Source organism: Cucumis sativus, chromosome 7 (genome assembly GCF_000004075.3).
Source record: "Cucumis sativus cultivar 9930 chromosome 7, Cucumber_9930_V3, whole genome shotgun sequence".
Classification (NCBI taxonomy): domain Eukaryota; kingdom Viridiplantae; phylum Streptophyta; class Magnoliopsida; order Cucurbitales; family Cucurbitaceae; genus Cucumis; species Cucumis sativus.
In genome coordinates this window covers 3,403,936-3,431,073 of record NC_026661.2, presented here as the reverse complement: position 1 = coordinate 3,431,073, position 27,138 = coordinate 3,403,936, and the positions used below count along the sequence as shown (strand labels likewise).

Genomic DNA, 27,138 nt, shown 5'->3' with positions numbered 1-27,138 from the left:
AAAAAAGGCGTAGTTTCCACTTTCCATACTGATCTTATTCTTACTATAAGAGCTTTTGAAAATAAATATAATTAACTTGCGGATTCTAGCTAGTTAAATAATAAATTCATCCTAAAAATTGACGAGGGCATCAAGCATAAATAAATGCACTTTTCATGAATATATGAAGTAAAGAAAGTTTCATGTGCAGTAAATGTACAAAAAGAAAAGCAAATACGATTTGACAATAGAGAATGTAATCAGTGCTGTTTTGATAGGGATGAGTCAATTCTCAAGAAATAATTTTAAAATTAAAAATAAAAGTATCAAGCGTAGGGGGAAGCTTACCAACATAAAATAGATAATCCAATCCACAGAAAGATATGTAAGGCCCACACCTTTATCTGGAGTAGCACAAAACCAACTTAAGCAGTCAATTTTCGAAGCAATAAGGATGCCCACAAATCACTAACGTATACCACATATTATCAGTTGGATAACATAAAATAAAATTAAGAATCCAGCAATGACCACCCAACATGAAATTTATTCGAATGACCATCCAAATTTAGTCTACACTCTAAAAGCCAATCATTCAAATAACTTTTCCCTGTTATGGATGAGTATAGAATTCACTATTGCCTGTTAAAGATGCTTTATAAAGAGAACCTACTTTAGATGCTCGGCTCCTCCCAGGCCAAAAGCATTGCGGCAACAAAGCACCTTTTTAGTCCATATGATCTTTATATTACGCATTCCATCGGACATACATACAGATATTAACATAAGTCCGTACCTCAAACAAAATGCCTATCCAAGTGACCAAAGCCCAGCGAAGCATACATGTGTTGAAGAAGTTTCTTGAAGTTCTACGATATAATTTAAATTATTTATAAATTAGACTTTTCTAGAATTATCTTAAAACTATGTAAACAAAGAAGTGATCTAGAAATATTCTAAGCTTTTTTTTTTTGTAAGCTTCAAAGAATTCTAGAGAATTCCTCTCGATAAGAATCAAGTTACAAAAATATATCGTTTATTTAGAATTAATCCATCTCATGTTTAAAGTTGCTTATTCTCACCTAAGGATCTATTGTCTATATATAAATAGAAGATATATCCCTATTTGTAAATTAGGAAAGAAATGCAAGAAAAACTAGAGTTAGATAAATATAGGGTGAATAAAAATGAGTGAGGGTGAATATTAAAATGTTTTATGTAAAAAAATGTCCATGCTTGATTTGTTCCTCTCCCTTCTTTTGTGTCAATTTCTTCAGCATGTGAACATATTTGAAAGTAAAATGATAATTCTGTCCTACTATTACATGCATGATGCTAATTTAATAAAGTTTCACCCATGAGAGAACTGTAATTTAAAAATGATAACAATTAAAAAAAATCCAACATTTCATTACGTATTCAGCTACCAACAATTTTCAGCTAGATAAACAAGCAAAGTTGCCGCTTCAGTTTGTCCTCAAGCTGTTTATATCCTACTTTTCAGTAAGTGTAAACAATTATTGATTTTTAGTACAAGAACAATTACGACGATATATGAAAGAAAAAAAAAGTACCCTATTTTAAGAAAATCCACCAAAATTTTTATTTGTTCGTGATACCAGATGGAACATAGGCATTTTAGAAGAAATGGTGGGGGAGGGGAAAGACTATAGAGAGATGAGTAGAGGTGACAAACAGAGAATGTGCTCGCTGTCCAGAAATAAATCAATCAAAACTCATGAGGAAGTTTAAGACTGATTTGATGGCAACCATTGTGGGTCAAGAGATAGAGTAGAAAAAAATATGAATTCTAATTTTATCTCATCAACTAATATTTTTAAAGCTTATGTTAATTTTTAAGTTTTACAAAAAGGAAGCAAAATGTAAATAAATGGTCCTTGTAATTTTGCAAAAAAAAGTTCGGAATTTGAATAATCAATTTTTTCGGCTAAACCATGAAGATACCTTTCACCCCTTTGATTAAAAAATATCTCCATGCTTTCAAAAGTTAAACTATTATCCATATCTGTTTATCAATGTTTAGAAAATTGTCACTGAAGTAAAAATCTATCAGAATATTGAATGAAAATGAAATTTGACATTGACCTAGATTTTAGTCTTAGTTTTTGTTCCAAGTCATTATCACATATTTTCAAGTTTCAATACTCAAAAGTTAAAAAGTTAAGGGACATTCAGGACAGAAAATTGAGTCTTAAAGTCTAACAGAGAAAAAGACTAGAAGATTAAATCCAATAGAACGGTAAAATTAAATTATTTAATACCAGATTACGAAGCTCAATCAACTTATATATCCCTAACATATTAATTTTTCATGAATATGCTCTCAGACTTGCACAATGCACATTGTTAATATGTTATGCATAGACATCAATTTTCCGCAAATTTAGGGGAATAAGAACTCATGCTTCCAAATACGAGTCCCAACTGAGTTCGTTGATTCAAACTTTGAACCCAACAAGACTCTACTTGACCGCAATCTTGACAGTAATAAAATGACAGTAAAGAATTGGGAAACAGACAATTTACATGCTCGCGGATAAACGAGAAAAGAAAATCCAAATAACATAGCATCAGCAAATGGCTCATGTGCTCTGCTCTTGCACTTGGTTGACCTCCACGTACGGAATCAATTAATGTTGGAAGTTTCAAGGCTTCTTGATAGCAGAGAACTATATGGCGTCTAAATAGTGAAATTCCTCATTTTACATATTTTGCCGAAATACGCATGTAATGGTTACATTGTCCAGAGTACTCTTAAATTATGATTTATTTATATTCCAAACTTTCAAATGTTTCATTTCAACCTTAATTAAATTTTGAAGTATGGTTCAAAACCATCATTTTCGAGATTTTTACGGAAAAAATTTGCTGGCTTGGGTTAAGGTTAACAAATTTACACAAACACATGCTATCATCTACTTCCATTCAATCTCTTCGATTTTTTGTTATTCTATTTATGACTTTTTTGTTAACCAACCCTCAGATTTACTTCTGTATGTGTTTAAATAGTTCACTTAAGCTAGACATAAACGAACATAATATTTAAAAATTTAAAATTTCAAGCATTAAAATGATAATTTTCAAAGTGTAGGATAAAACAAAAACAACTATATAGTTCAAGATACTTTTGATAACTTAACCAAAGCTAATTGAACCGTAAGCTTCAAGTGAAAAGTAAGTTTTGAAGATGTTACCAAGTTGCAGAGCTTGATATTTATATATCAGATGCTTGCTGCCGCTGCCTGTTCCATACAATTGGCCATTGGCAGTAGAACAATCCAAATCCTAGAAGGCAATAGCTAACTTACAACCATCATGATTTTTCGAACAGGGCCCAACCTGGGTTTCAAATGAAATCAAGTAGTAGAAAGGAATGAAAAAAGGGTATCAAATTCAAAAGCAGTACTTGGAAGCGACTGTAGAATTCAAAGTTGCTGTCACAAGGAATAGAATGAGAAATTGGCAAGTAACGTTTTTCTAGGAAGAGTGACTTTTTCCTCTAAAATATATATAGGTTTGTGCACTAACAAAAACAAAAGGTGGTAATTGTATGAAACTTGAAAGTGGCGATTCTGACTGCGAAGGATCATAGACTTTAAGTTTCAGTTGATGGAGAGTTTAGAGCAACAGGCATAATTAACAACAGACTATTTGACAGGAAACTAAAAGATTTGTTACAAGATAAAAATGACTTAAAATATAATTAAATTTACATATTAACATTTTAAGTGAATTGGTATGAAATATGTTGATCAATAAATTTACGTGCTAAACTAAGTATTATAAATTGATTTTCATAGTGTATAATTAAATTATCTAAATTATAAAAATATTCCTGAATTTAACATTTTTAAAAAAATTTAAGATATTTTTTAAAATTTTTGAAAGCGTCGTGCACAAAACAGATTCCATTTAAAGCTAACAAAAAAAATATTTTTCAAAACTTTTAAAACCCATCTTAACGCGAATGCAAAGTTTAGGAATATTTTTTTGGAATCTAATCTTAAATTTATCTTTATCCATTAGTTTAAACTAAGAAGCATGAACACTCATACTTGGATAACATCTGGATACAACACAAACATGTGTCGGACACTTGAAGTGTCGAACACTTAGACACAACATAGATACATGCCGAACACTTGAACACTCTAATATCATGGATACCTATTGGATGCTTGCTAATCCAACAAATGTATTAACATGCATAGAACACTTATTGAGTTGACTAAAAAGACATGTATATAATAATAATAATAACTTTTGAACATGAAATACATCAAGCTAAGTCTTTTGAGCATGTAAATACATCAATTCATTTATTGTGAATTTTTTTTTACTATACAAATAAAAGGGGAGTTTGTAAAAATAGCAAAAAAATTATAATAATAGAATTCTCACTCTAACTTTCAAAATTGCAAAAATAACAAATTTAAAAGCAGATTATCATATGATTACTATCATATTTGCCAAATTTACAATATGCAAAAAAAAAAAAAGTGTTATGAAATGTTTTTATTCAACAAAATTTGTCATGTAATGTAATTTTCTAAAATAATATATATTTTAAAATTAAATATTTTAATAAACTTGTCATTGCTGTGTCCTATCCTAAAATTTTAAAATATGGTGTGTTGTTGTGTGCATGATGTGTAATCGTACGGGTGATTTAAGGTTACTTTGACAAAAAAAATATATAGATGAACGGAAATATGCAAAGAACATCACACAAGCACTAGCCCACAAGTCGACTAAAATGTAGGTTGTCGTAAAAATTAGAAATAACCTAGTAAGATTAAATTAAAATTCAAACAATTATTTGGTTTCAAGCTTCAAAGATCTGATTCGGGAGAGTCGGTGACAGGGAGGTCCCATCCAAACCTGGATACAGGGTAGACACAAGATAAAATGTACAAGTGGACGAGTTTACCCTCCATAGTGCACGCACGCGCCAGGAAAGATCGTGAGGAACCACTTCCTGATCCAGATACATCGTATTCACGTGGCTCTCTCCGTTGCTAAGACAAACCCACCAGTTCCGATTACTGTATCTTCCTGCTCGTCTCTCCTTCCAAACGAAGGAGTGGTAAAATTCACCAGGAAAGAAGAGACTTAATCAACCAAGAAGGGATGCTATGATAAGCGAACTGCAGCGATATCAGCGAGGAAGCCAAAAGCACGCGACCAGGAAAAACCATAGACAGAAATGGCCAGAACTTCCATAAATGACTTGCCGGACGTTCTCGTATCGAACATACTGGCGTTGGTCTCCGATACCCGGACGAGGAACTCTCTGTCTCTTGTATGCCGGAAATTCTTGTCTTTAGAGAGGGCGACGCGCTTTTCACTCTCACTGAGGGGAAACGCCCGAGACCTCTACGGAATTCCGACGTGCTTCAGATCTGTAACCCACTTAGACCTCTCTCTTCTCTCGCCGTGGGGACACGCGTTCCTCTGCTCGTCACCGGATCCTGATCTCCTCGCCCACCGCCTTCGCGGCCTGTTTCCATTAGTCACTTCTCTCACTGTCTATGCGCGAACCCCAACTACCCTTCAGATTCTCGCACGTCAATGGCCAGAGTTACGCCACGTTAAGTTGGTTCGGTGGCATCAACGGCCTCAATCCGCTCCTGGGGAGGACCTCGCCCCCATTTTCGAACATTGTCGATCTCTATCCACACTGGACCTATCGGAATTCTACTACTGGATCGAGGACATTCCTCCCGTTCTCGTGGCCAATCCTCTGACAGCCCGATCAATTTCGAAGCTAAATTTAATGACAACGTCTTTGACTGATGGTTTCAAATCGACGGATATAGAAACCATTACCGAGGCTTGCCCTAACCTCAGCCAGCTTCTCATGGCCTGCACGTTTGATCCCAGGTATTTCGGGTTTGTAGGAGATGAAACTTTGTCCGCTATAGCTACTAACTGTCCAAGACTTAGCCTTCTTCACCTCGCTGATACTTCGACTTTGGCGAGTGTCCGAGGAGACCCTTCCGCCGATGGTTTCACCCCAGAAGACGCAAGGATTAGCACAGCTACTCTGATTGAGCTATTTTCCGGGCTGCCATTGCTTGAGGACTTGGTTCTGGATGTTGCTAAAAATGTCAGGGATAGTGGACCGGCGCTAGAAGTCCTTAATACTAAGTGCCGAAGATTGAGGAGTCTTAAGCTTGGGCAGTTCCACGGAATTTGTATGGCAATCGACTCGCGGCTTGATGGGATTGCCCTTTGTCAAGGGCTTGAATCGCTGTCGATCACGAATTGTGCGGATTTGACAAATATGCGTTTGATAGAAGTTGGTAGGGGGTGTGTGAGGTTATCCAAATTTGAAGTGAAGGGATGCAAGAAAATTACAGTGAAGGGTTTGAGAACAATGGTGAGTTTGCTCAAGAGGACTCTTGTTGACGTAAAAATTTCTTGCTGTGAAAATCTTAATACCAAAGCGTCTTTGCGAGCTCTAGAGCCAATTCAAGATCGGATTAGTCGACTTCATGTTGATTGCGTATGGAAAGATGTAGAAGAATGCGAACTTGAATACGATACTGCAAGTAGTTCGAATATTGACCCCGACGAAGTTGATGAACTTACCCTGCCAAGCCATAATGCCGATACTAGTAGTTCAACGGATGGTCTCCTTGAGGATGGAAACTATGGTGGATATACAAGAAAAAGGAAGAGATCCAGGTACTCCACCGACGCTGATTGTTCCTTGTCCATACAATGCAGTGGTAATGATTTGTGGGGCAAGAGATGGGATCGTTTGGAGTACCTGTCTCTTTGGATTGGAGTTGGTGATTTTCTAAGTCCATTGGAAACAGTTGGTCTAGATGATTGCCCAGTTTTGCAAGAGATTCAGATCAAAGTCGAGGGAGACTGTCGAAGAAGGCACAAACCAATGGATACATTTGGTTTAAGCATCCTTGGGCAATATCCTCAGTTAGCAAAGATGAAGTTGGATTGCAGTGACACAACAGGCTATGCACTGACCTGCCCATCTGGCCAGATGGATCTCACCTTGTGGGAGAGATTCTTTCTGAATGGAATAGGTAGCCTAGGACTTACAGAGCTCGATTATTGGCCACCACAGGACCGGAGTTTCAATCAGAGGAGCCTATCGCATCCAGCCGCAGGGTTGTTAGCAGAATGTCTCACTCTGAGGAAGCTATTTATACACGGAACTGCTTATGAACACTTCATGAATTTTCTCCTTAACATTCCATATCTTCGAGACGTACAACTTAGGTTGGATTACTACCCTGCACCGGAGAATGATATGAGTACAGAGATGAGAGCTGGCTCTTGCAGTCGCTTTGAAGCTGCACTTAACAGCCGCCAAATCCCAGATTGAGATCAAATATAGCCGGCGCTTGTTCTAGTTAGGAGGCAACCGTATGGCTTTTGCTAGTTCCTATTTTAGGAATTAAGATACATCACTTTTTTTTTCTCATCACTGGTTACTTTGAGATTAGCTGTATCACTTTCACTTGTGATTTCACAATCTTTCATGGGAGGAATCCATTAAACTTAGTGCTAATGTAGATGTGTGAGAAATAAACAAACTCCTTAGTCCAAAGATGTTTACTTTTTAATTCTGCACCCATGAATAAGAGACAATAGATTTAAAAAGTGAAATGTTGAAACAGTTTCTGGATCTGAACTGGTTTAATATGTAGAAGCCTCTACCATAATCTCTGCAAAAACAAATCTACTGTAGGGGGTCAGAACGGGAATATCTACTCGCCTACAGCATTCTAGGATGTTGTTCTAGTTCTACAAAATAACAATTAGGATATGATCATGTAAAGACGAATTTATATATGTAAAGCCCGGCCGGAGATTCATTGTATAACATGACCTTACCAGCCTTTTGAGGCTTGATTAGTCTCTACCTTGAATCCTTAGTTGCCAGTAGACTAACATCCCTAGAATAGAGAACTTGGATGCTATTCTAATGCAAACCTGCTGGAAAAGTATTCTTCCTCAACTGGAAACAGCTCAAGACAACCATTCAACCATTTTGAAGTTCCACAAATGAGGAAATCTTCCTAAAGGTGTACGGACGAATGTTCAATCAACTCTAATATTCTTACTATTACCTGAATTTTAAAAAAGATAGACTTGGCTTTTTGTTACCCAAAATCTAGGGACCCACTTACAGAAATGGTAAAATCCAAGCGGACAAATACATATAGTATGAATGAATAAAAGAGTTGATTAACATTAAATATCTCAAAATCTTAGTATATAGACAGCGATTTACTTTACAGATCTTTCCCAAAATTCCTTCAGAAGTCGAGCAATCTGACGGTAGGAAAGCTAGTTGAACATCCTCTATTGGTCAGGCAAAAATGTGTCCATGAGTAGGAAATATTCTTAGAGATACATGCAATGCTCTACATTACTACTACTGCTTTCTAAAACTAGTAATGTTTGATTAAAAAACGAATAAAAAAAATTAGAGGACCCAACACTACAGAATAGAATAAAATTCAAATTAGTAATTGATATGAGCTAGTAATAAAAGCATTTTTCATTAGAAAAAAACAAAAAGAAAATTAACATAAGACTGCCCCGATCTCCATGCTACCATAATATTAGAATATTCATTAACTTGTTAATGTTGTCCTTATTGGACTAACATTTGGTGATGCATTTTTTATTTACTTATATTAATTAGTATTTCGAACTTAAGATCTTCAAAAGACGAAAATTCGTGCCATATCTTTTTTCCATCCTTTTCAATTCAATAATTGGTGCTGTCTTCCAAGTACGGTGTGGTAAAGGAGGAGATCAAAACTGTGAACCACTTGTGCAGTATCACCCTCTTTTACAGATTTGTGATTAACAAGTTCACAAGAGCAGTTAAATGGGCATCTCCCAAAAGATACGTGGCACTGGCACAAATCAAAAGAAAAGACAAGCTCCAACTGAAACAAACGGATGCTGCAAAAACTGAAGAGGGAAGAAAAATCTGATTGTTTAGCTAATGACGTGAACCAGAAGTACATGGTGTTGATTTTTCGCATTCCGGTAAGACTATGGATTCATTCTGACTCAGATAAAAGTTAAAATTATAGAAAGCAGAATGAACCAGTAAACGATTAAAGTAGGAGCCAACGGAAATTTTAAGTTACATCTACAACATCGAAACTATGAGTATGATGTATACCTAAAACTCAGCTATTGTATGGTTATCATTTAGACATCGCCCGGTCTATAAGAAATATCTGGAGAAAACAGCTATGACTTATGGTAAGGGAACTCGCTGTCAGAACGAATTGTGTTGGCGAGAAGCAGCACACATGAGACACCAAATCAGAGAAAACTTATATGGATAGAAGTGAAGATACAAGATGACTAGAATCCAGAGTCCAGAGTCTCTAGACAGATGGCATGCATCTAAATGGATGATTCTTATCACAAAACTCTTCAATGCTTTGATGGTCAGATAATCCCTGTGGAAAAACTTGTCTAAGTTTCAACATCTTTGCCACCAACAAACTTAGGGAAGTTCAGGTTAAAAAGATGATCCGAAAGCAGTAAACAACAAGCAAAAGATCAGAGAGCTCCAAGCATAAAAACAGCTTCAAATCGTCGGTGACATATGCTACGTTTAGACAAAACTTCAACTAAACACAGATTTCTTGGTTCACTGTGAGTATGTTTATAGTGGACCGATTATTTCCTAAAATTTGAATTCCAATGGTAACGATACAGTAATAAACAGCGAAAGTCACCAATGTTCAAACAAAAACATGAATGTCGATAAACCTCAATCTCATCAGATTTAGCTGACACTTCTCAATAACCATTGCTAACTAGCACGACCTTCAATTCTCTATAGCTAAAATTCGTAACCAATAATAAATTAAACGATTTGATTCTTCGAAGTAATAATAAAAACTCATACCTCCAGCCATGGTTAAGTTTCTGAAAAGTGCCGATTCAGAAGTTTGCCGCCAACAACTAATCATCAACGGATCGATACTTCTGAATCGAAATCCGCGTCGATCGTCAATCTTATCGCATCCCTTGGGATTACGATTGAACCGAAGATGAAGATGAAGATGAAGATGAAGATGAAGTTGCTGATCAGCGCCTATGGCAATTGGTAATGCTTTTTACTCGCAGAGTATGAGAGACGGAAAATACCGTTCGCGCTTTTTTTTTTCCTCCGCGTTACGAAAGTAATGTGCAAATATAAATTTGGGTTTTTTTTTTCTTTTTCAAATTATCTTTTATTATTTTTTTATGTCACAAGAAATTCAACCTTTAATTTCAATGTTTTGTTTTCATAAAAATTCTAATGTTGGAGTTGATAGTTTATGGATCTTGAGTTATTTTGTTATGGAAATTTTGGTTAAATTAATTGTTGATGTTTTTCTTTTTGTCAAAAAATAACTCTAATGGTATGGTCGTTTTTCACTTGTATTTAAAGATTCAAAGTTTCACAGACAAATTTTAGGTACACTAGTTGGAAATTGCTCCATGATGCTCACAAAAAAAAAGGTTAAAAGTTGGACGGTGAAAGTTTATCGAAAGCAATCACTATAGGTTGGTTGGTAACGATTATCGAGAAAATGGTCCCGCAAAGTTGAACGCCAATGGTTATTGAAAAACAAATGACATGCATCCTTGAAAAAAGTCACCGAAAGTTTGGTCGGCGTTAAGAATAAAAAATGTTGTTGGAAGTTGGCCGACAACGGTTGTTGAAAAGTGGTGACCAAAAAACAATGGCTAGAGTTTGTCGATGTTGGTTGTCAAAAAATGGTGGTCGAAGGTTGATCGGTGACAATCGCAGGAAAATGAGTCGACTGATGTCGGGCTCCTAAAATGGCGACTAAATGTTGGTTGGTAGCGGTAGTCGGAAAATGATGATAGGAGGCTTCGTTAGTATAGTTCTAGAAAAGGGTACCAAGAAGTTGTTCAATGACGATCATAAAAAAATATTGGTCATCAGAAGTTGGTTGTCAACGATTTTCAGAAAGTGGTAGTCTAAGGTTGATCGATGGCAATGTCGAAAATTGGTGACTGCAGGTTAGTGACATCAAATGTCATAATTTGGTCTACAACTGTCACAAAAAAACACTCGTCAATGGTGGATGGTAACTATTTACAGAAAGTGGTAGCAAAGAGGATTGTTTATAGGAGGTTAATGAGAAAATAATTGTTGAAAGTTGGTCATCGACACTATGAGGATAGTCAATAGTCGATAAATATTCTCAAACAATGTCCACTAGAAGTTGACCAATGGTAATTAACAAAAAATATTATCGAAAGTTGGTCAACAACTGTTGCTAGAAAGGGGATGCTCAAAAGACGATGACCACATATCACATATTATCGACTGTGGTTGTCGAAAAACAATTGCAAGAAGTTGGCAAATAGCCATCGTAAAGAGACGATAGCTAAAAGTTGGTCAGAGACATTGTCAAAAAGCAGATGAAACCCGTTTAAGATCAATCGATGGTCAAACAATAGTTGTTGAAAGTTGGTCGGTCATGGTAATTGCCAAAAGCATCTTGGAAGTTGGCTAGCAACAGTTGCTGGGACAAATGATTGTCGAAAGATAGTCATCGACAATGACTAAAGAAATGGTAGATTAATAAAAAACGATCACCATAAATGTTTGTCAGGATTGGCCAACAAAAATTGTCATTGATAGTTGTCAATGTTTTTTATACAAATTATAAGAGATTAGCTATTAAATACTGATAATTCATTTCTCAAAAAATTGGTTTTAAGTGTTTGTGGTAAACCAACTTATTTTATAAACTTGTCATTACAACTTATTTTTAATTTAATTAAACGATAATACACAATTCAACCACACCCTGAAATTTTCACATTGATCACTTTTTATGATTGCAAAAGCAAAATCCCAAATGAGACATAATAGGGAAATTAGACTAGAAGCAAGTTTTTAGTTTTTACTCTTTGTTTTAAAAAATAGAAAAAGCTTTAAAAACATGAGTGGAAAAGCAAAATCCCAAACCAGTATAAAAGAAAGGTGATGAGGAGCGCTAGCAAACATCGGGGTAGCAACTACATCATTTTCAGATATCAACTACACGATCAATTGAATGATGTTTCAACAAAAGAAATTGCCAAACGTTAATCCAAAGTTTTGCATTGTGGAGGAATATAATGGGAGTGATGGACAAGGGTTTGGAAGTATTAAGGAGATGAGATCAATAATATCAGTGACATTCGTTTATGATGTCAGAAAGTATTTGTTCTAATTTGTTCTTAATTTTTGTCAAATCATATGCAAATACAAGGTAATTGCTTTCACTAAATTTAACTACCATATTAGATTAGAAAGCAATCCATTAATTAATCAGTGCGTAATGTATCATTCTACCATTTTGATTACACTTACTTTCACCTTATACATGTATGATGCTGTTGTATGTTGTATTTTCTACTCCTAAGTACAACTATATGTATATAGTATGATTATGTTATGTTATGTTTTCTTTTCTTTCTTTTTTTTTTTTTTGCTAAAACAATGTATTACAATTATATATTTTTTTCAAATACACTGTATTTTCTAATTATAATGGGTAGCAACATTTTAAAAAAATTGCAAATATAGTCTTGACTTGGACTCTGAATAGCCTGGTAGCATGCATGCCAACCTCGAACGTTTGAGCTTGCCGTATGTCATGAGAGCATGTTTGTCCAAGGTGTCGTTGTTTGCCCCATGGCCATATGTTGAACATCCTGAAACCACCTTATCTTTATGCTTTGTACTTAGTTTAGTCATTCACTTTCATTTTGTCGTCGTTGACCTAGAGTGTGATGTTTCAACATTTTCATATGCAAGTTTGTTAGAGCTAAAAATGTTTAAAATGTACTATAGGGGAGACGTAGTTGTTCAATCTATGACCAAGTCTTGTTGTGCTCTTTGTATTCTAATTTTTTTTTTTTGTTTGCAATTAACGGTCTTCAATGTTTTATTTAACGAAGTTTTTAATGTATTTCTTTTTCACCTATCTTTTATAAAACTAATTTATCTCAAAACTTGAAGGGAGGCTACATTGTACTGCGAGTTTGTTCGCGATTTTCAGATTTCATACAGCTGACTTGTTCGTCGAGCTAGAACAGATGTCGCGCAATCACCCGTCACGTGCTTGAAAAGTTGCGATTGTGACACCACACACCCTATGGCTGCACACCTTGTGCGTGACGTGCATTAGATAACACTCCCATCTATGAACAAATATTATGAATATCACTCTTCTTTTGAGTTTTTTTTTTTTTTTAACATGAAAAGATGCATTTTTAGACCATAATTTACCCTATCTGACATTCTCTTATCGAGTGTCTTGGGCTTCAAAGGATGTTCCTTTTTCTTTTCTTCCCTTATGTTTTGGAGTTAGGGACTTGTTTGGTGGTAGTCGTGGGTTCAATTGAATTGTTTTTATGCATTTTTTAGTACGAATATTACTCTATTGATTTTCAAATCATATGATTAGATGATATGAGGTCTTTATGTATTGAAGGATATTTATTAACCAAGGAGCAAGAACTCTCTACTATCATGATTAAATTGTATCTCGATTAAACATTGATAGCATGAAATATTGTCTTTACCTTTTTATCCTCTTTCCCCATTTTCCTTTTTTTTTGTCTCCAGTAGACTTTACAAAACTTTTGTTAAGTTAAACCAACAATCAAACTGTATTTAAATTTTATGGGCTATCTTTGATCTTTCAAAATCTCAAAGGATAAATAGGTATCAACTCCAAGTTTTTATACCATAGGATAGTAGCGTAGAAGATTTGCAAGATTTGGCCAAACTAAAAAATAATAAAAAGAAAGAAAAGAAACGTAATACAAGAATTAAGACATCTAGTGATCTAAGCAAAGTTAGAGACTTTAAGTTTTCACCCTTAAATTATGTTTATATCTGCGAATAAACACATATTTTTGTATAATTCACAATGCTCATATTTTATAATGGAAAGGTTTGTGTACACTATTTTATTGACTCTATATTAAAAGTATTAAAAGAAAAAAAAAGTTGACTTTAGGATGTATAGGAATAAGATTCTCTTCTAAAATTGAAGTATCTTTAATAAAATAATTATCACCATATGCATAAAAAGTATAGTGATAAACTTAAAGTCAATGGATTTTTTTATGTCCATTTTGAGATGGTTATATAAGTTGTATAGTGTCAATCAGTTACCAAATTCCAATTTATGAATTTTGAATATTTTATAAGATAACAAAATTATACATATCAAATATTAAAATTTTCATCTCCATATTGAAAGATCATCTTAAGATAAATTAATAAATGGTTTATAATTACTACGATGTATTCAACCAAAATGTCACCCGTTTGGTATATTTTGGTTGTGAAAAATACATTATTGTTAGAGTTAATCATTTGCTATTATTTACTATTGGTTTATTTAACTATAATAGTTTACACACCAAACACATGTATCATTATAATCTAAACCAAAATATCCACATCTCAAATATAAATATCATAACTTAGAATTATAATAACTCACTTCTCGTTTTAAACGCTTTTAAAAGTGCAACTTGAAGATATTTTTCAAATATAGATTATAAAACAAAGAAGTTGAAAAGAAATGGGAATGTTTATAAATTCAAACTTTTAAAATTTAAATAACTATTAGGTCATGTGCTGATATGGACAAAAATGAAAATATCAAAATCCTCCCTGAAAACAAATCTTAATTTTGTATTTTAAGCATTAAAAAGAGATTGGAGCATGTAGTCTAAATATTAGATTAATGCAATACTTTATAAAAATCAATGTTTTGAATAAATTTTGGTGAAATAAAATCGTAGAGAAGGCTTGACTTTGGAGTATTTGGACTTGGTTCAAACTCCACACGAGCACATTACAAATTCCAAAGTTAGCATGTGAGAGTGACATATCAAACGCGTTTCTCCTTTTTATATAGTACGAATTAATTGTCCATCACATGATCATACTCCACATTCAGCAACTTGCTCTTAAATATCTTAAAATAAATATACACATATATATAGAATACCAAAATTATTTTGAGTAGGTTTCAATTATTGTTTGTATTATTTTAAACTATTCACTTGTATGGTTGATATTAAAAAACTTGGAGAATTGTTATGAATGAAAAGAAAGAAACTATTAAGAGTAAAAAGATTCACGTGACTGTTGTTAGTATAATAATTAGATTTAAAATATTAGTATATGTATATATAGCAACATTTTAAATCTTTTTATAAATATAATCTGTTAAATTCTAACAATTATAGAAATTTAGTACGGTTACTTTTTTATTTATATAACTTTTTAAAAATGTTGTTATATACTTCATTATTACTTCTAAATTTTATATCTATTCTAATTATTCAAACATTATATTATTTGAAACTAGAAAAAAAAATATTGTTATGCTATAGCAGGGAGAATTGTTCATACTTCATTTTTTTATTGCTTACCATCGTAACACTACAGTGGATTCTATAAAAATGAATTAATAGATTGTTTGGTGACATATAAAATTACAAACAATAGTTTTAGATGTATTATGACAATGCTAAAAGTGATTCTATTATAGATGATTAAGATCATTGTTAAATTTTATTTTATAGTAAAAAATATCATTAATTTTATTGTAATCAAACACTAGTGTCCTAAATAAAATTGTCATACACTAATTTGTCATCCCAAATTTACACTAAAGATATATAAGAGAAAAAGAAATCACTCTTAATACTATAACTAAATTACTTCGCTAAATGTTATCCGTCTCTATTTGAAAGACAATAACTAGATGCAACATATCTCATATCTCTCCACGAGATACAACAATTTTTTTTGTTCCCATGTATTTATATATGTAAACTGAAATTGAACATAGGTGTATGACAATATTTTGTAAAATTTAATTTGAAAATATGTGTTGAGCATTTATAAAATTGTGGTGGAACGTTTTAATTATATTTTGGCATTTGAAATATTATTGTATGATATTTATTATTATTATTTATTTTAAATGAAAACTATATTATAAATTATTTATTTAAAACATTATTAGATTTAGTTATTAGAAAAAATAAACATTGAATAATTTATTACCAAAAATCCTATTCTCACCTAAACTTAATAGAGAATTTGATAATGAATGAGGATATCAATACCTTAGATTAGAGGTGAGCAAATCAAACATAAAACTTACACAAATAACCAAAACAAAGAGTAAATATCAATCGGCTAATGACTATAGAAAATTACAAATTTTAAGTCGAACTGATTCAAATAAAATCGATCTGACAAAGGATGTGTAAACGATATTAGATATATATTTTATTTTACTTTACGAATAAAGGTGTGAATTTATTATGGTTGTAATATGAAGTAATATAAATTATATATAACTCAAAAGAAAAGAACAAACAAAAACAAAAGTTCAGTAAATGCGTAGCTTCGTAAGTTTTAAACAAACCGACAATATAACTTTGTAATTTTGTAATTTAACATTGAAAAGAGAACTTTCCCCTTACAAAAAAACCATACCTTTTATTTTCCTTTCCTTCTTTTACGAACAAACTGTCTTCTTCCATTAAATATGAGTAAATTCCACTCTGCCATGGTCATCCCCGGTAAGTTCCACACTGACCCACATACTGCTTTCTCTCTCTATATGTCCCTTTCTCTTTATTATCATCTCTTTAATTTTTAAATTTCCATGCATGGTTTGGTTCAGATTCTTGGACAAAAGTTCTCTCTCTCTCTGTCATTTCATTTCTTTCGCAATTACAGCTTGTATTCCTTCGCTGTCTACAAGGAGTAGTAGATCGAACTGGTTCTTGGGTCGGTGCAAACTTAAAAGAGGCTTCTCTATCTTTATCCGTAATTGCGGTTAGTTTCTTTTGCTATTCTTTAGCTTCTTTAATTCGAAATTTATGAACATAGTGTTGTGGGGGCTTGTTTGTTAACTGACGTTTTATGTTTTATGTTACTGTTCTTGTGCAAGGTGCATCTATTATCTAATTCCAATTGTGTATCTGATTTTTTATTGGATTTCATTTTCTGGGAGCGTGTTATTTTGATCATTAAGTTGGGTTTTTCGAATGGTGAGTTCAGAATGAATATAAGGTGTTTGGTGAACGGATTCTGTGAGTTCCAAGATTCATTGGAAGTGGGTATTTTATGGGTTCCTAATTAGTGATGGAAGTGCATCATACATCGTGTGAAATTTTGTTTAGAATCTCATTTTGGTCATTTAGATTATTGAGCTTAGGCAGAAACTTTACTTTCTCGTGTCTATTGATCAGTGGATCAAATAAAGATCTAAGCTGGGGTTGTTTTTGAGCACCTTCAACAGCCCTTTGTTACTTTGTGCAGTGTTTTAATATAACTGTGGTCTTCTTCAGGATCAACCTCATGATTTCATTAAGGAATTTGATGGAAGAGAAACAGCTGGATTTTAATCAACCTCTTCTTTCTGTGAGGCGTTTTACATCTACAGAAACATCATTCGAGACTAATGAAAAAACCAGACCCGAATCCAAAATTCCTCCTCTTCCTGTTTATAAATCAGAATTGAAATCTGGTCCAGTGAGGATTCCTGGAACTGTTCCTTTTTTGTGGGAGCGAACTCCAGGTAAACCCAAGGATGAAAGCAGTACAAATACTCAGATTTGCAAACGGCCTCCACTTGTCCCGAAACTCCCACCCGGAAGGGTCCAAAAAGTAAACCAAGAAGTTCATACTTCTGTAAATGCGTCATTAGATGAAAATGCCAGAGAAGAAGTTGAAGAGATGACCAGTTGTAAGTCAGGAAACGACGATGAAGAAGAAGAGGAGGAGGTTTACAGGGATGCAAATGATAGATTTTCTCGATCAGAATCCTTCTTCTTGAATTGTAGTATTAGTGGAGTGAGTGGATTAGATGATTCAGAAATTAAACCTTCAGAGGCCTCCTCTATGGATCCACATACTCGTGATTTCATGATGGACCGATTTTTGCCTGCAGCAAAGGCAATGGCATCAGAAACGCCTCCACATACTATTAGAAAACAAACTGTAAGCACCGAGCGGCCTAGGGAAGTTAAATTGGTGACAAATAGGGATAGGCAGAGTCGGCCAAACCTGCATGTTCAGACAAAACATGTAAAAGAAATATTCATGGAAGAAAGTGATGATGAAGATGATGATTATGATGAGTCTGGATACTCTTCCACTCAGGGATGTGGTTTTCTTCCTCGGTTTTGCTTAAAAGGTTCATTTGGTTTATTAAATCCAGTACCTGGAATGAGAATGCAAGCCACTTCGGTGCGAAGAATTCGTAATAGCTCAATTGGGGTATTGTCCTCTTCTCTTATTATTTTCATTTTCGTTGTAACCACCATGTCAAATTTCTAACTGTGCAATCTGTACTATTCGAAATCCAGTGTTCCAAGGATGCTGTAAATGAGAGACGACAAATTCATGGTCAAGGAATAACTAAGCAGCAGCTGGAAGAAAATGCAACTAAATCCAGCAAAAACCATGGCAAAAGTAATATTCAGGAAGGCGATGCATTTTCTTTATACAGGCATTTGCAGGATGAGGACATGTCCAACTACCCAAATGAACCTTCCCAAGCTGTACATGACAATGTAAATCCTTCTCTTGATTACGCTGGGAAGGCTACCAAATCTGTGACAAATGAATATAATGAATCACGTAGAAGAAGCCTAAATAGCTTTCAAGCATTACTGAGTGACGAGTCGGGTTCAGCCAGTCCTGTTGAGAAAACTCTCTACATAGATTCTGTTCACAAAATTAAATCTCCACATTCAAGTTCAAATTCTTTGGATGTGAAAGGGATAAGTTACAGTGGAGATATGATTGATGATACTTTTATTAAAAGCACCGAAATGAAAGAACTGTGTACACTGGATTCTGCAACCCTAGATGTCAAGAATATGAACACGGTAGGTGAAAAAAACATTCCGAGACCTGACAGTTTGAAATCTTTGGATTCCTGCTTGCAAACTTGTTCCGATATATCATTGTTTAAGGTTAAACTGGATACAAATTACTCCAGGCTCAAACCAGAACATACTCAGGATGCTGCAAAGTTGACAAGCTCACGATTTGCAAACAAGAAGTTTGATCTGGAAAACCAATTTCCCTTGAAACCAAGCAGCCGATGCGATTCCAATGATCTCACTAAAGATAACACTAGGAAACAACCTGAGAAGTCAAGTTATGAAGGGAATAACGTAACTTTTCCAGAATATGGTAAGAAGCACGAGTTGGATGATGAAAAGATTGGCCCTGTTGAGGCCTCCTCTGATCTGAGAACTTCTGAAGGTGCTACCAATGGAAAGGATTCAAGAAATGAATTTCCCAAGAGGGTCGGTAATGGAGATGGTTCTTGCAATGGCTATTCACAGTTAAGGCTGCCTTTTGCTCCACCTCCACCAAAATCTCCATCAGAATCTTGGTTGAAACGGACTTTGCCAACTTCTTCAAGAAACACATCGTTTTTGCAGTCTTCTTTTGCAATGCGAGTTAACCCCATTTCCGTGACTACGTCTCCCAATCACAATATGCATTCTACCGTTAGAAACCCTGATACCAACAACTTGCATCTACAGTTTTCAAAGGTAATGGAGTGACACTGTCTCTGATGTTTGATACTTATTTTTAGTTAGCTGCCTGAATCTTGTAATTATAATGCTCACAATTTTCTTTCCATCAGGAACTGCTGTCATCTATACCTGAAGTTTAGAATAATGGAAGATGATCTCCAAATTTCACTTGGCTGTGAGTATGCTTCACACCCAGCTGGGTTTTGATAAGTTTTAAGGTCCTGAAAATATCATCCTCACTTGAGGGTTATATTTTTCCTTTCTTTTTTTACATGCTTCCAGTATCGGTGTAAAAAATTACTGTAAATGGTCATTTGTAGACAAATCTGATCAGTTGCATGTTGTAAATGTTAGTCATTCCTGTAAAGAAACAATGATGATCCGTGATTTATATGGAAAATAAAGGAGCCATATATTACTTTTACAGATTACAATATAGTGCGAAATGTTTTATGAAGAACTTTTACTTACCCGCGTTCATGTGTTGCTGTCTTGTGTTTTTTCAAAACCTTGTTTCTCCAAATTCATTCATTTAGAGCTCCACTTGGTTCCATACCCAACAAAAGGTTAGCCATGTAGTCAATAAATGTTGACTCATGCACCAAAACAGTGGACTTTGGTTAGCTCGGTGGGTCAACAAAAGTTAATGGAAGAGGCAAAGGGCTTAACTGAAAGTATTGGCTGTTCAGTTTGAACACTCCAGATAGAAGGAATATACAGCTCTTATAACCAAACTACTGTACAGTAATCAGATATCAAGAACAGAGCAAAGATAAACAGATGAGAAAGAGAGAACACTTGAGTTTATATCGATTGCCATCAAGTTTGATCTAGGTTCACTGTTAGTCAATATCATTGAATAAGTTTCAGTAGCTCAATACAACAATGCAGTTGGCTTGGAGATGGATCAAAGATGAATTAGAAGCTTGAACTCTTCGAATACTCCATCAACAACCAGCTTGGACCAACTCAGAATTCTTCACTTTCACTCTCAAACATTTCCAAACCCTCAAAAGCTTCTCAAAGAGAATTTGTATGGATTCAACCTCTTCTTTTACGCGAAAGCTCTCCCGACACTCTTCTTATGTTGTTTGTTAGGGAATAATATTTTTTTCAACTATTTAACTCCTAACTCATGTTTATGGCATCAGAAGAGACACTTTTTCTTGTAGGGTAATCATATTGCTCTCAAATTATAAGGGCGCAATAAAGAAAACTCAATAAAAAAAAAAAGGGTAAAAGGTCAAGTGTAATATCGAAACAAAAGGAGTATCTTTTTATTCTATGAAATTTTAAGTTAGCTCATAATTAAATAAGAGCAAATTACAAAAACCACCTCTTAAAATCGAACTCAATTTGAAGGTAAAATTACAAATAACACTGGGTGATTTTTGTAAATTTTCCATTTAAATAATAATCCAAAAGTAAAGGAAGTGCAGCAACGAGTAAAAAATTCAAACATTAACTTGTAGCGCCGCGCGCTCGAGGCCAAAAGAAAAAACCAACCAAAGCAATGAGGAAGCGGAAGGGCAATCGCGCCAATGGATTGATCCAAGTGCCGCTTTAAACCAATTCCTTCGACACGTTCGCTTTCCACTACACTTCACCGCTTTCCTTTCTCTCCCCAAATATTACACTGCCTTGCCTTCCTTCCCGCATGCAAAACCCGCCGTAATCACCACCGCCGCCACGATTCCCCACCAGCCACAGTCCTCCCCTCTCCCCCTCCTTCTCATGCCTTCCACCGTTCCACTTCGCGAAGACTCTTGGACTTTCGACCATACTTCCACTCTCATCCATGCCTGGGGTCAACGTCATCTCGATTTGAACCGCGGCAGTCTTCGCCATAAACACTGGCAAGAGATCGCTGATGCTGTCAACTCCAGCCATGGCCACGACAGGAAGTTCTTTCGTACGGCTATTCAGTGTAAAAACCGTATCGATACGCTTAAGAGGAAGTACAAAATCGAGAAGGTGCGAATTCAAGAATCCGGTGGTAAGTACGTTTGCGCTTGGCCGTTTTTCTCATGCCTTGACGATCTTATAGGGAATAGCCACAAGGCTTCGACGTCGGTCTCCGTGTCTAACTCTCAATCCTCACCGGTTACGTCTCCGAAATTGTCGCTGTTCTCGAAGGTCCCGGTTGCTCCTCGATCCGTAACTAAGAAGCGTCGTTCGACTCACGTTTATAGGAGCTTTTGCGACTCCTACCTTCGTCGGGATGAGAACTTGAATGAGGATGAAGGAAAAGATGGCTTAGATTCTGATAATTCGCTCTCGGGTTCAAGTTTCAAGGACAGAGAGGTAGGTTATAGAAAACTGGCCGAGGCAATAAGGACGATTACTGATATTTATGAGAGAGTGGAGGCAGAAAAACAGAGGCAGGTGTTGGAATTGGAGATGCAACGGATGCAATTCATGAAGGATTTAGAGTATCAGAGAATGCAACTTCTTTTGGACATACACCTTAAGTTTCAAAAGATCAAACGCGCCAGGCGAGCTTCTGAGGCCGGTTAGTGCTTAGCTTCTAACTTCATTTGTCACTTTCTCTATCCCTTCTTGCTTTGTTTTGCTTTATTTCTTGTTGTCGTAGTAGCGAGGTAACTTTAGATTAAGATGATTTCCCATTAGGTTTGTTTCTTCTTATGTTTGCTCGAATTGCTATAGATTAGAAGTAGACGCACCCCATATTCGGATATATTTCTGATGAAAGAGCAGTATGTCTTCGGCGTATACTTGTAGAATACGAATAGGTGGATCAGATTATTTCGTGGCTGTATGGAGAAAGTGTTATAGGAGTAATAGTTGTTTGAATCAAAATTTCACATGATTGGTTAATGGGTTGGGAGGAAAATGAATCAAAATTTGGCATCACTTGCGCATAAACTCTGGGTTTGGCAGTGTTATGAGGTCGTACTAGGGAATGGAACTGTTGAGCCTTCTCAGGGTAAGCTGATTTTTTCGTGGAGGGAATATTTGTCTTCAATTTTACGGTTATATCATCTTGGTTCTCATGATTCGAACTGTTTGAGTCTCAAGCTTATATAAAAACCTTGATCATTGCTGTGAAAAATTTTCATGTAAGGTTTTGCGAGGCGCACTATAGAACTAGAAACTTATTGTTAGCGGTCAAATTAGTTCTTTATGCAAAACTGAAGGACCAAGTGACAATTAGAACATTCGAGATTAGATTAAAGATGAAACTGAAAGTTAATGGATCAAAGTAGGTTTTGAAGAGATTTAAACTCACGTTTCCACATCCCAGGGATGTAATGATGAATCTTTTAAGCATTCTCCTTTTCATTGTGTATTTAGGAAAATGAAGGTGTTTTATCAGAGCTCTGTTCGGTGATTCATGATTCCCCCAACATTTTCATTTTATCATCTAATGGCCTAGTAGTTAGAATAAATTTCATGTCCTTATAATGTGCCCACCACCCTCTTCTCTTTCCGCTAATTTTAATGGTGCATCCATAAAATCAATTATTTCTCTTTCCACGTGAGTGTCATGGGAGCTTAGCTGCTGGGAATAATCCACGGCTGCACAGTGGGAAGGAAGGATTCTTATGGTCTCTTGGGTTAGGAAATAGCTGAGAATGGGAGAGATAGAGTATATGTTAATACGGCCACGTTTCTCATTTTTACTAGACCGTTCCTTCACCCTGTAACTGACAAAAGGAGAAAGTGAGAGCTGTTCTTTCTGCCCAGCTTTGTCATTTTACCAATCTGGGAGTGTTAAGGGAGGACATATTGCATCTATGATCTAATGGCAACACTAGAGGGAGTTGAATAGGGTTGTCTACCAATTTTAATTTTGCAATGCAAATCAACAAGATAAACCTAACATGCAATCTAACAAATTGAAAATAAACTCAGTGCAAAAGTAAAGCAAGTGTAGGAAAAAGATGACACCGAACTTATAGTGGTTCGGCAATGTGCCTATGTCCACTCTCCAAGATTTTTGGTTTTTGAGAATATTCTCTTCCAGTGAGAACAAAACCTACACGACCCTCTTTTCTTTACCTAGGTTAAAGCGAAACCCGGATCCTTTTCAATCTAACCAATTTCTTTTTCACAAACCTTAATAAAAAAAATTCCAATAAAAAACTAAACAAAAAGCGATCCACCTCTAAATAGGTAAGATTCACAAGTTTTGCTTCACAACACTCCAACCAATTTTCTCTCAACAATTACGCTTACAAGAATTTGATAAGAATGAGAGAAATTTTAGCCTTTTGAGCACTTGGATGATGGATCAAAATTGAGTATAGTTTGCTGGAATTTTTCTCTTAATTTTCAAGAAAAGGTGGCTAGAAGAATGAATGAATGATTGATAATAAAAAGGGGGGTTTAACCTCAACCATTGGATCTAGGTTAAAATGATGGATGGTTAAGATTAAATGGGATAGAAAATAAGGGATGGAGTGTAGAGAGCTTCACGATTTTCACCTCTCTTTTTTTTCTTCTCTAAAATGAAAATCCACACGTTGCAAGTTTATGTGGTTCAATATTTTCTCTCTTTTTTCTCCTTTTCTTTTCATCTCTCTCCCACAACTCGCCACATTTCATCTTATCGGTGATCCATGTTTTCCACGTTATTGCCATGTCATTGACCACATCAAAGCTAATTTTACAATCTTGACCCCATCAAAATTAATTTCCAATCTACTTTTACTCATATTTTTGTCTGTAGAGCTTCGATTTGAAAAATTCAAGATGCATCGAAATCGTTTTTTGAACTCTACAAAATAATTACTTTAAAACACTAAAAATCATTAGTACCACAACTTACGTTTGTTATCATCAAAATATTTGGTTTGATTGAAGCCCTAAAGCTAACAACGGCGTGGAATGGAAACTTGTTTAGGAGTCTATAGACATATGTCAGGTTGATGATCTACCTTGATCAGAACTGGTAGGAAGAAATGATTTTGGTTTGGCTTCAGACTGAAATTTACTACCTGGCTTCATAGTTTTGACCTTTATGATGAAAACAAGAGAGAAACCACTGCATTTCAAGTTTTATGTGCTGTTCTTACATTGCAGGCGAGTTGCATCAAGCATGCAACAAGAACATTAGTAAAGACAAAGGGTTAAACATTAACTATCATGAAGCTGTATTAATAAAGCCCCACTTGCTCAATGTTTCAACTGCTCTTGGTTTCTCCTACTTCAAAAATTACATATTAAGTACTGATTTTTAAATTTTACTTCCGTTCAGTCTGTCAGATATCAGATGCAGAGGTCTTTTTTTTTTTTTTTTTTGTCGTGGACAACTAGTTCTTCCTTAGCTATACTTTGTGAAGAAGTTGAAATATTAACGATACTGCATCTCTCCTTCATTATAACAGAAGAGAAGAAGATTCTGACTCAGTTCATTTCTAATATGTTCTCTACTAAAAACAAGATTATGCATGTTATTGGTGAAAAGTCATATGAGTTTGTTGATTGCTTCTCCATGGATTTGGCAAAAGGGGGGGAAAAAGTTTCTCACGTGTTCTTGATTCATGACTTGCTTTTTAAATATCATACAAAGGGGTTAACTATCTCGTGCCTGTCCATTTTTGTTTCAGATTGTTACACGTAGCCAACGGACCATAGTAAAGACTTCTTCATTATTTGAAATAATGAAAGAAGTTGTTTTCATCTGAGGAAAATGAAAAACCCAAAGTAGTAAAGACGTCGATGTTTATTTCTTTTGTGAAAAACACACATGCACAGCACAGCCTTGATGCAGGTCATGATTTCAGCTTAGTTTCGGGCGGAGGATCTGGTGGTGCTGCCTGGCAATGGAATGAACAAGTTTTTGGATTAACCATCATTTCCTCCCTTTTTGTGAAGTTTCCAACAGTTTACGTTTCAGTAATTACTAATGTAATCACCTGCTTATTTTGTTCATCTGAATCAGCTACCCAAATATACACATATATATATATTCTATATATATATTCTATATTTCTCCCTACAAGTTCTGTGCATACTATATGTATTTTATATGTATCTATGTAGGTGTGTGTGTGTATATATATATATATATATATTTACAGTATGTGCATTTTTTTATATTTAATCTTATTGTGAATATCTATTTATATCCTCCATTCTGACTATTTTAGAAAATCATTTGTGCAAGACTTCTTGGTTTTTTAACATAGACAATAAAGGAATTTTAACTAAAAACCTAAATGTCGGTTTTACTAGGGTTTAAATTGATGTTAGCCTTTTATTGCACTTGCAAATGGATGGTATTATTGTAAATGTGGCAAATATTGTCATGTGGGAAAGTGGCATGTATTATGCCATAAATATTACGCTAGTTCCAATAGAGCCTTATATTTTTTAATCGTTGTCATAAATATTACACTAGTTCCCAATAGTCTTCTATTTTTTAATCGTTGAGTGAAGCTTGTTTTGGCTTTGAACTTTCAATTTTAGTTTTTATATTGTTAATTTTCTTTTAATGAAAATTGGTTCAATATGCGTGATAATTGTATATGTAGCACATGAAATTGGTTTGTATATGCAGCACATGAAATTTGGCAAGACTTAAAAAGTTCATGCTCAATTACCATTTGTTCTTCTGTTTGTAAAATTGAAAGCTATTACGAGAGTAGTTATTATAGATAGCTGTCATCACTGGTAGGTGTCGTCAACTAGTCACTAGTTGTCATCTTTGGTAGCTTTCGGTTTGAGTATTGTGTTACAATCTGAGAAATAATAATATTCATTCAAAGATATGCTTTGCATTTTTTTAAAAAAAATGGCTAGTTATTAAGTTAATATTTGCTACTTTTCCAAACTATTCTTTTGTGCTGTATGTTTTCAATTTTTTTTAAAAAAAAATTGTGCTATTTGATCTCCTTTAAAAATTAGTGCGCCAGTAATTGAAGTTATTGCATATTAGAAAAATAGGTTTTACTAAGTATTAGGAAGAAGATATCTGAAATTACTATGGATTTAGCTTAAATATTTTCTAATTTCCTTATTTATATAATATGAGTAATTATTTTAAATAGTAAAATTGTAATAGTTTTATCATTAAATATATTTATAAATTAGTTTATTTATTTTATTATATTTAAAAACAATTTTGTATTAATCAATTTCTGGAAACAAAAAGTTATATATTTTTTAGTTTTAATATTGAAAAAACTATTAAAATATAAACAATAAAATATATAAACTAATAGATTAAAGTAATTTTTGTAGGTTTAATCTTTAAAAAATAAAATATTCATCAAACATAGTATTAATTTTTAGTTTTTAGTTTTTAAAGATGAAGCATATAAACAGGTTAACGAAAAAATTAGGAAAAGGGATTGAACAATCAATTAATTTAATTTCCTGTAAATAAAATATCTCAAGATAAATGGATGATCTAGCTGGAATATTCAAATAAACATAGTGGTTATATATATATATATATATATATATATATAATAAACATATAGTGGATTAATGTATAGTAATTTGGAGTCGTTTTCAAAGAAAAGCCTAAATTGCTTTAGGCTTCCA

General features: G+C 34.3%; 3 protein-coding genes and 1 long non-coding RNA gene across 4 annotated transcripts; 3 read left to right on the top strand and 1 right to left on the bottom strand.

Annotated features, from left to right (window-relative positions):
- Positions 1–132: 132 nt before the first annotated feature.
- Positions 133–10,324, bottom strand: LOC105436083. The gene is made up of 4 exons (XR_969996.2): positions 9,917–10,324; positions 3,195–3,339; positions 776–848; positions 133–383 (listed from the first exon to the last, which is right to left on the bottom strand). It is a non-coding gene; the product is annotated as an uncharacterized LOC105436083 (long non-coding RNA).
- Positions 4,751–7,638, top strand: LOC101218282 (F-box/LRR-repeat MAX2 homolog A). Its single transcript, XM_004136983.3, has one exon. It carries the CDS (start codon positions 5,207–5,209, stop codon positions 7,352–7,354), a length of 2,148 nt encoding a protein of 715 aa, XP_004137031.1. The 5' UTR covers positions 4,751–5,206; the 3' UTR covers positions 7,355–7,638.
- Positions 10,325–16,685: 6,361 nt separating the features above from the next.
- LOC101218044 lies at positions 16,686–20,057 on the top strand. Its single transcript, XM_004136982.3, has 4 exons — positions 16,686–16,900; positions 17,416–18,346; positions 18,436–19,638; positions 19,734–20,057. Exons 2-4 carry the CDS (start codon positions 17,426–17,428, stop codon positions 19,761–19,763), a joined length of 2,154 nt encoding a protein of 717 aa, XP_004137030.1. The 5' UTR covers positions 16,686–16,900; positions 17,416–17,425; the 3' UTR covers positions 19,764–20,057.
- Positions 20,058–21,107: 1,050 nt separating this feature from the next.
- LOC101217807 (trihelix transcription factor ASIL2) lies at positions 21,108–25,672 on the top strand. The gene is made up of 2 exons (XM_004136981.3): positions 21,108–22,135; positions 25,197–25,672. The coding sequence occupies exons 1-2, from the start codon at positions 21,358–21,360 to the stop codon at positions 25,208–25,210; spliced, it is 792 nt and encodes a 263-aa protein (XP_004137029.2). The 5' UTR covers positions 21,108–21,357; the 3' UTR covers positions 25,211–25,672.
- The last annotated feature ends 1,466 nt before the right edge of the window (positions 25,673–27,138 follow it).